General features: G+C 30.4%; 3 protein-coding genes across 3 annotated transcripts; 1 reads left to right on the top strand and 2 right to left on the bottom strand.

The window, feature by feature from the left end:
* Nucleotides 1-369: 369 nt before the first annotated feature.
* On the bottom strand, nucleotides 370-3,301 carry LOC134830644 (protein SET). The gene is made up of 5 exons (XM_063844196.1): nucleotides 3,118-3,301; nucleotides 2,622-2,792; nucleotides 2,389-2,557; nucleotides 991-1,271; nucleotides 370-915 (listed from the first exon to the last, which is right to left on the bottom strand). Exons 1-5 carry the CDS (start codon nucleotides 3,223-3,225, stop codon nucleotides 871-873), a joined length of 774 nt encoding a protein of 257 aa, XP_063700266.1. The 5' UTR covers nucleotides 3,226-3,301; the 3' UTR covers nucleotides 370-870.
* Nucleotides 3,302-3,379: 78 nt separating this feature from the next.
* LOC134827284 (eukaryotic translation initiation factor 2 subunit 3) lies at nucleotides 3,380-6,191 on the top strand. Its single transcript, XM_063839866.1, has 3 exons — nucleotides 3,380-3,528; nucleotides 3,806-3,980; nucleotides 5,017-6,191. The coding sequence occupies exons 1-3, from the start codon at nucleotides 3,463-3,465 to the stop codon at nucleotides 6,183-6,185; spliced, it is 1,410 nt and encodes a 469-aa protein (XP_063695936.1). The 5' UTR covers nucleotides 3,380-3,462; the 3' UTR covers nucleotides 6,186-6,191.
* A 103-nt stretch (nucleotides 6,192-6,294) lies between these two features.
* On the bottom strand, nucleotides 6,295-8,345 carry LOC134827286 (ATP synthase subunit O, mitochondrial). Its single transcript, XM_063839869.1, has 3 exons — nucleotides 8,270-8,345; nucleotides 7,612-8,055; nucleotides 6,295-6,580 (listed from the first exon to the last, which is right to left on the bottom strand). Exons 1-3 carry the CDS (start codon nucleotides 8,288-8,290, stop codon nucleotides 6,425-6,427), a joined length of 621 nt encoding a protein of 206 aa, XP_063695939.1. The 5' UTR covers nucleotides 8,291-8,345; the 3' UTR covers nucleotides 6,295-6,424.
* Nucleotides 8,346-8,462: the final 117 nt, after the last annotated feature.

The following is an 8,462-nucleotide window of genomic DNA, read 5'->3' as shown; positions in this document are numbered from 1 at the left end:
TGAGGAGCACCGTTGTTTTTTTCTCACGTCAAGTTTCAACCCATTTTTGATGGATTTCAAAGCTAAAATTAATAAATATTCATTTTTAAGTTGATTTCCATTGATATCTGATCGATTTTTGATAAAATAAAAAAAAAAACGATTTTATCATATGAGGAGTAAAAATCGTTGTTTTTTTCTCACATCAAGTTTCAACCAACTTTTGATGGGTTTCAAGCTAAAAGTTAATAAATATTCATTTTTAAGTTGATTTCCATTGATATCTGATCGATTTTTGATAAAATAAAAAAAAAAAAACTCAAAGAAGAAAAATTCAAAGATGATAAAAATAAAAATTTCTTTTAATCTTATATTCAAATATTTATTTCTCAATTTAAATGTCCATTCCTTATTCAGTTAATCATTCAGTTCAATTGTTACATAAATTTGATCAAGTTATTTATTTAATGTTTCAAGATGTGTTTTTATTTCTAAAATATTTTATTATATAATTTATGTTAAAACGGGATGTGTGGATGGTTTGTATTAAAAAAAAAAATTATGACTTCTATGAATTAACGGGATGATGAGAGGAGGGAGAAAAATCACACTTTTCGCTCATACTTTTTGCTTTTTCTGTCGTTACTTTTTTGTCAACGCTTTAAATAATAAAGTGTTCTGTTTTTTTTTTGTAAATTTTTAACGTTAATTATATATAAAGAGTGGTTAATTTGTAAAATTAATATTTTTTTGTTGTCGTCACTTTTCCATTCTTAGAGAAATTGTGGTAATTTATGATTTTTTTTTGTTTTCGCGAATGAACACAACACCTTGCTTCATTTCTTTTTTTTTTGTTTTGCTTACAAAAATGTATACGTGAGATTTGAAAATTTAATTTTCGTCTCCTGAGTCACCCAATTCTTCTTCTTCGATTTCCTGTAGCAAAAAAAAAATAAAAAAAAAAAAAATTAAAAAGCAGGTAAAAAAATTGATTTTAGGGAATTTTTTTACCTCTTCTCCGATATCTTCATCTCCTTCAACCTCAATGTCGTCATTGTCTCCGGGCACGAGGAAATACTGTAAGGGATTTGGCCATAAATCATCTTTTATCAGTTCGGCAACTTCGTCGCAGGCTGGGTCATTGTTGTCCGTGAACCATGCAAAGAAGGATTTGTAGTCGGAGTTGCGCTTCCGTTTGCCCGAAGCACGTTGTTGTTCCAAATGTTCCAACAGATTGCGACCGGCTTTCCAGTCGATTTTCGTGTTCGTGGATGTTGGTTGCGTTGCTTCAGCTGAAATATATGAATAATTAATAAAAAAAATTATAAAAAATTTTAAAACTTGTTTAAAAATTTAATTTTTTAATTCAAACAGATTTTATAAATTTTTAATAAAAAAAATTAATTTTTAAATAATTTGTTTTCTTGAATTAAAAAAATGAAATAAAATAAATTTAATGAAAATGTGTTCAGAAATATTTTTTTTCGGGCTCTTGTGACATAAAAATGTAAAATAAAATTTCTTATTATTTTTTTAATTAATTTTTTTAACATAAATATGTAGATTATTATTTAAAAATATATTTATAAAAAAAAAAAAATCGAAAAAAATATTTATAAAATTTTAAGATTTAAAAAAAATTATTTTAAAATTAAAAAAAAAAATTTTAAAATTAAAATTATTATTTTTCTTCAAAGTATTTTTTTTTAAATAAAATATTATTTTCTTAAAGAAAATTTGAAAAAAATTAAAATTCCAGAATATATTGTTAAATTTTTAGAATATAAAAATATTTGGTTGTCTTTTGAAAAACTTTCGTAATTTTTTTTTATTTTTCAAAAAAATAAATAAATAAATAAATAAAATAATAAAAAATCGTAAAATTATGAAGAAATGTCAATTTCTAAGAAAATCTTTAATAAATTTTTTAAATATTTTAGGCCGCTCCAAATTTTTTTCTATGTTTTTGTCCCTTGCCCCATTTCAAAAGCCGAAAATCCAATGGGGCAAAATAAAAACAAAAGTTAAAAATTTCAACAAAATTGACCTTTTTTTGGTTCTTTTCCTTACTTTTTCAAGGAATTTTTTTTTAAATATTTCCAATTTAATTTTAAAAAGTGTTAAAAATCGAAATTTTACATGAATTTTCTTCTACTTGAAATACTTTCAGATCAATTTAAAATCATCAAATGTCAATGTATAAAAACATGTATAAAAACATCTAAAATATTCATGAATGACCAAAATTTGTTAAAATTTTGGCATTTTATATGAAACAGTATTTCAAAAAAATTTTTAAATTTTGAAAAAAATGTTTTAAAACAAAAAATCGGAAAAAATTTAAAATAAAATTTAAATAAATTTTAATTTAAAAAAAAATTCCAATAAATATTTCAAAACGTGACTTACCTTCCTTATCCTTGCCATTGACGGCTCCCAAATGGAATTCCTTCGTCAAGGTTTTGTTTGTGAAAAATGAATTCTCTTCAAAATGGAAATGAATGCGATAACCGGACCGAATATCCTCAAATTCTTCCACTTCGACAGCTTCCAAGAAGTGCAAACATTCTTCCTCATCCTAAAATTCCACAAAAAAAAATGTTAAAATTCAAATTTCATCAAAAACAAAAAAATATTTTTACCTCTTCCAAAATGCTAGAAATTTGTGGATGATTAATGAATGCCGTCAACCAAAAGTTGGGAATTTTCTTGATTGCTTCGTTACGCTTCTCGTAAAATGGTTTCCTCAATTTGTTGTACTTTTGTTCGATTTTAAGGATTTCATCGCTAGCTTTTTCGTTCAAAGCGTCAATCTACAAAAAAAAAGGAAAAATTACTAATCCGAATTTCACAAGAATTTTGTTTTGGTCGCTATTGAAGGCCATTGTTATTGCCACACAGATGCCGTACAGACACACGTAACACGTTCGTCACTCGTACGGAGAAAGAGACGCCTTTTGAAAAGTTTGGCGAAAGAATGGTTCGAATGAGTCAGCGATTTGTTCTCCATTTCACGGGATTTCCGAAGTTTGGGTCTCTCCAAATCTCGTGAAATGAACTTTTTTGAGATTTTTCGTGCGAATTTTGGCCGAAGGCAATTTCGACAGCGACACAAGCCTTTTGTGCGATTTGTCTTACCTCCCCTTGGAAATTATCAATCGCCTCCAGTGCCTCGGATTCCTTCTCGTCGACACTTCGTTGATTTTCCTCACCATCGACCTTTTGTTTCTTCGCGGTTGACGCCATTTTTCGAGATTTTAAAGCGAGCGGATTTGTTTCTTGATGCGAAATATGGAAAATTCTGATGCCGGTCTCGACGAACTGCGTGCGTGCCCAGAATACAGAGAGAATTGACGCTGTCAAACGCGTGCCCAGTGCAAATTCTTCACGCGCACGTCATAAACTAAAATTTGCTCGAGTTTGGTGTTGTAAAACGAGATTTTGCTCCTTTTTAGTGGAAATTCGAGGACTTGACTTGGAAAAATGTCGTCAGATAATGCGTCAAGTGGCGCCCAGCCGCATCTCAAAAAGCAGGATCTTGCTACTTTGGTACGTGACCTGCAAAAGCTCTCAAAATATTTTGTATATTTCAGCCACGAAGGCATGGATCGCAACTTTTACACATGAATAAAAGCTGTTTACGGACCAAATTTGTGCAAAATTGCAAGAAATCCGGAAAAATTAAAGTTTTTCCGAGTTTTGATGCAGAAATAATTTTTGCCGGGAACAAAAAACGATTCAGTAGCTCCGTGCTGCACTGGCTGATGCAATCTCCGAACAATTTTAAGGTTATAACACTTTCCTTTTTCCCTTCGTTTGTTTGCAGGACATCAACACACTCACGCCACTTTCGCCAGAAGTCATTTCGCGACAAGCTACCATCAATATTGGCACGATCGGGCATGTAGCTCACGGAAAATCGACTGTCGTCAAAGCTATCTCCGGCGTACAAACGGTCCGGTTTAAGAATGAACTTGAGCGGAATATTACAATTAAATTAGGTGAGGTTTTTAATTTTGGGTTTTAAGGCGCTTCTGATTTTTTTCACATTTTTGTGGCATAAAATTTTTTCGAAATGAGTTTTGAAATATTTTTTCATTAAAAAAGGTTGAATTTAAATAATTTAAATTTGTTTTTTCAATATTTTTTATAATTTTTTATTTAAATTTGCTATTTTTTAATTAAATTTTAAACATTTCAAGTCAAAAAATTATAAAAAAAATAATAAAATTGAAAAATTTGTTGCTTTTTTTTGTAAAAAAATTATTTTTGAAGAAATTGATTATTAATAAAATTTTAGTTTTAAAAAAATTAATAAATTTCTTCAAAAATAAATATTTTTTACAAAATATATCAACAAATTTTTCAATTTTATTTTTATATTTTTTTTTTAATAATGAAATGTTTAAAATTTAATTCAATAAATTATTTTATTTTACTTAATTCAATTAAATTTCTGACATTTCTGAAGTTTTATTTTTATAATATTCTTAAAAATTACTTAAAAAAATTATAAATTATTATTATTTTTTTTAATTCATCAAATTTTTAACTGTTTAAAATCTCGAAATAATATTTTTTCATTTATTTATGTCTTGTAAAATTAGGAAATAAAGCTTAAAAATTTTATATTTATAATTTTTAAAAAAATTAGTCAAAATTAATTTAAAAAAAAATTTTTTTTTGCAATATTATTTATAAGAAGTAAAATTTTTTTTTTATTAAATTTTTATTTGCCTTTTATTTTATTTTTTTTTATTTTGAATTTTTTTATTAAAATATTATTTATCTCTTACGAAATTATAAAAAAAAAATGCAGAAATCGAACACTTTTGATAAACTTTTTAATTTTTTTTTTCTATTTTGAATTAAAAAATAAAATTTAAACTGTTTTTAGTCATGAAAAAAAAATTTTTTTGAACAATTTTTGATTTTATTATTTTTTTATCAATTTTTGTTCAGAAAATAATATTTTTAAAAAAATTTTCTCCATAAAATGAAATTTCTGACATTTTTTTTAATTTTTTTTTCTTTTAGGTTATGCAAATGCCAAAATCTACAAGTGCGATAACCCGAAATGCAGTCGCCCCGCCAGTTATACCTCCGGCGGATCCAGCAAAGACGATAGTTTCCCCTGTTATCGTCCCTCGTGCACGGGTCGCTTCCAACTTGTGCGTCACGTCAGCTTCGTCGATTGCCCCGGTCACGATATTCTTATGGCAACGATGTTGAACGGTGCTGCCGTCATGGATGCCGCTCTCCTACTGATCGCCGGCAACGAATCCTGCCCTCAACCGCAAACTTCCGAGCACTTGGCTGCCATCGAGATCATGAAGCTCAAGCATATTCTCATCTTGCAGAACAAAATCGATCTCGTGAAGGAGATCCAGGCGAAGGAACAACACGAACAAATTGTCAAATTCGTGCAAGGCACCGTTGCAGAGGGCGCTCCCATCATCCCCATTTCCGCACAACTGAAATACAACATCGAGGTCCTGTGCGAATATATCACGAAGAAGATTCCCATTCCCACGAGAAACTTCACTGCGGCGCCGCGTCTCATCGTTATCCGTTCGTTCGACGTCAACAAGCCCGGATGCGAGGTGAACGATCTCAAGGGCGGCGTTGCCGGTGGCTCCATCTTGCGTGGCGTCTTGAAAGTAGGACAAGAGATCGAAGTTCGTCCGGGTCTCGTGAGCAAAGATGCTGAAGGCAAATTGACGTGCAACCCGATTTTCAGTAAAATTGTCTCCCTTTATGCGGAACACAACGAGTTGCAGTTCGCAGTGCCTGGCGGACTCATCGGCGTCGGAACAAAGATTGAACCGACACTTTGTCGTGCCGATCGCTTGGTTGGCCAAGTATTGGGAGCCGTTGGCGCTCTGCCCGACATCTTCATTGAGCTCGAAGTCTCGTATTACCTGTTGAAACGTCTGCTGGGCGTTCGCATGGAGGGCGACAAAAAAGCCGCCAAGGTCCAAAAACTGTCGAAAAACGAAATTTTGCTCGTCAACATCGGATCATTGAGTACCGGAGGACGCGTCGTTGCCACGAAAGCTGATTTGGCGAAAATTGCATTGACGAATCCCGTTTGCACGGAAAACGGCGAGAAAATTGCCTTGTCGCGTCGTGTCGAGAAGCATTGGCGTCTAATTGGATGGGGACAAATTCGCGGTGGCACAACTATCGATCCGACAAAACAATGAAGATGAAACCAGTAAAAAGTCAATCCGGAAGAGATCATTTTTTTGTACACTTTGAGAGACAAAATTTAAAGCAGTTTAATAAAGAATTATTAATCAAACGCAGTTTTTTTGGGATTTTTTAAATTTTTTATTTTTTATGACATTTTCCCTTGACTTTGAACAACAAGGGCTACAAGAAACATCTTATCTAGTTCCGAAATTTTTTTTATAATTTTTTTTGTGAATGTTAGCGAGCAGCTTTAAGCGGCAGCCGAAATAAGATCCTTGTATTTCTTGACTTTGCTAGCAACACTCATATCAACATATTTATCGCCGACGGAGACAATGAGACCGCCAATCAATGAGGGATCGACCTTTGTTGAGAGCTTGATGTTCTCGTTTGCCTTGACGAATTGCTGGAATTAAAATACAAAAAAAAATTAATTCATTTTTTTTAAATTTTTGTCTAAAATAAAAAATCAATTTATGAAATAATTAAAAATTAAAAAGATGTCTTAAAATCAAAAATAAAAAAAAAAAAAAAAAAAATTATTTAAAAATAAAAATATTCAAAAAATTTAGCTTAGTTGAGAATTTTCTTGATTTAATTTAATTTTTAATTTACTTAATTAATTTTTTTTATTGAATATTTTTTTTTTTTTTATTTTGCCCCCCCCCCCCCCATTTTATTTTTAAAAATTTTGGACTTCATTTTTGATTTTCATTTGGAGCGGCCTTAATTCATTTTTTAAATTTAATTTTATTTTTGATTTTTTTTAAACTCGTGTTCTGATATTATTTGAGAATTTTCTGAGAATTATTTTTATTTTACAATTTTTTTTAAATATAAGAAATTTAACATTTTAAATTATTCAATAAATTTATAAAAAGCTTAATGAAATTAAATTAATAATTTTTTATGATTTTTAAAAAATTTGATTTAAATTAAAATAATTATTTTTTTTTTATTTTATTCTTTTTAAACTAAATTTAAATTTTTTAGCCTTTTTTATTTAATTTTTTTTTTGATTTATTTAAACATTTCTTGAAAAAACTTTTTAAAAAAATTTTTTATTTCTATTTTTTTTTTCACGAGGTTTAAAAAAAATGATAAAAATCGAAAAAATATGAAAATTTCACAAAATTTTCCGTTCCTTAAAATTTAAGTAAATCTTGGTTTAAAAAAATCTCAAAAAGTTGAAGAAAATTGCCAAAAATTAAATTTTGTTATTTAAAATTTTTTCAATAAAATATTATTTCAATTGATTTTAAATAAAAAACTATCCATCGATTTTTTAAAAAGTTAATTAAAAAATATTTCAAATTAAAAACTTTAATTTTTTGAGACCGAACTGAGACGGAAAATATGTTTCCATTGAAGAAAAAATAATTTTTCCGCTTGTTTTTATAAATTTTCTCATATTTTTCAGTAAAACTCAAAATTTACCTTAAGGACACCCTCCAATTGCTTCGTTTGCGCGGCATCCAAAGGCTTGGCAGAGACAACTTCGCACACAACATCACCGCGATGCGCCGCCATGATCAATTTGAATGCATTAATGACTTGATCGATTTTGTTCAATCGTCCATTTTCAGCCATGGATTGCAAGAAATTTCCCGTAGCCTGGCTCCAGCTCGACTTGGTAGCAACATCCTTCAAGGCAGCTGCCATGAGACTACGCTTGATGGTTGGATTGATCAAATGGTCGCGCAACTTGACGTCAGACTTGAATTGTGTCTGCAACGAGGAGAGATCCTTTTCGACGGCATCCAATTGCTTCATTTTGGTGGCGGCGGAATACAAGGCGCACGCATAACGCCCATCGATACCGAATACTTGCAATGGGGGCTTGACCAATTTGCTGGCGGTTGCGGTGCAATAAGCACGAGACTGCAAAAAAATAAGAAAAATTATGAGTTCCACTGAGGTACGGGAAAATATTACATAATACGAGCACGGTAAAAAGTGTGTTTTGGTAGTGAAAAAAGAAATTACGGGAGAATTTGGGGGTTTTGAAACATTCGCGGATGAAGTTTTGACATCGTAAAAGGTAAATTTCGTAAAAATCACTGAAATTTTGTGTTTTTTTCAGGAAAATACTCACTGCAATTTTCATCGATGCCATCCTGTCTTCGATCTGTCACTTGATGAAATTCAGCGCTGTCAATTTCAACCGTTTTTCAACGAAAATAAACTCTTGACATGCATTCGGAGGAACACTGTACCATAGGACGACGCGCAAAAGGGCTCAAATTGCCAAAAAACTCATAATAAAATGTTATAAATTAATCCAAACC

This window comes from Culicoides brevitarsis, chromosome 1 (assembly GCF_036172545.1).
Source record: "Culicoides brevitarsis isolate CSIRO-B50_1 chromosome 1, AGI_CSIRO_Cbre_v1, whole genome shotgun sequence".
Taxonomy (NCBI): Eukaryota; Metazoa; Arthropoda; class Insecta; order Diptera; family Ceratopogonidae; genus Culicoides; species Culicoides brevitarsis.
The sequence above is the reverse complement of the archived record's forward strand: the minus strand, read 5'-3'. Positions and strand labels throughout refer to the sequence as shown.

Excerpts from the sequence above, each read along its gene's own strand:
- LOC134827286 (XM_063839869.1), bottom strand. The coding sequence starts at position 8,290 with ATGGCATCGATGAAAATTGCA. Across the intron at positions 8,056-8,269 it reads TGGCATCGATGAAAATTGCA|TCTCGTGCTTATTGCACCGC; the intron begins GTGAGTATTTTC and ends ATTTTTTTGCAG. Across the intron at positions 6,581-7,611 it reads AATTGGAGGGTGTCCTTAAG|CAATTCGTCAAGGCAAACGA; the intron begins GTAAATTTTGAG and ends TTTTAATTCCAG.
- LOC134830644 (XM_063844196.1), bottom strand. The coding sequence starts at position 3,225 with ATGGCGTCAACCGCGAAGAAACAAAAGGTCGATGGTGAGGAAAATCAA. Across the intron at positions 2,558-2,621 it reads TTTCTAGCATTTTGGAAGAG|GATGAGGAAGAATGTTTGCA; the intron begins GTAAAAATATTT and ends GTGGAATTTTAG. Across the intron at positions 916-990 it reads ATGAAGATATCGGAGAAGAG|GAAATCGAAGAAGAAGAATT; the intron begins GTAAAAAAATTC and ends TTTTTGCTACAG.
- LOC134827284 (XM_063839866.1), top strand. The coding sequence starts at position 3,463 with ATGTCGTCAGATAATGCGTCAAGTGGCGCCCAGCCGCATCTCAAAAAG. Across the intron at positions 3,529-3,805 it reads AGCAGGATCTTGCTACTTTG|GACATCAACACACTCACGCC; the intron begins GTACGTGACCTG and ends GTTTGTTTGCAG. Across the intron at positions 3,981-5,016 it reads GAATATTACAATTAAATTAG|GTTATGCAAATGCCAAAATC; the intron begins GTGAGGTTTTTA and ends TTTTTCTTTTAG.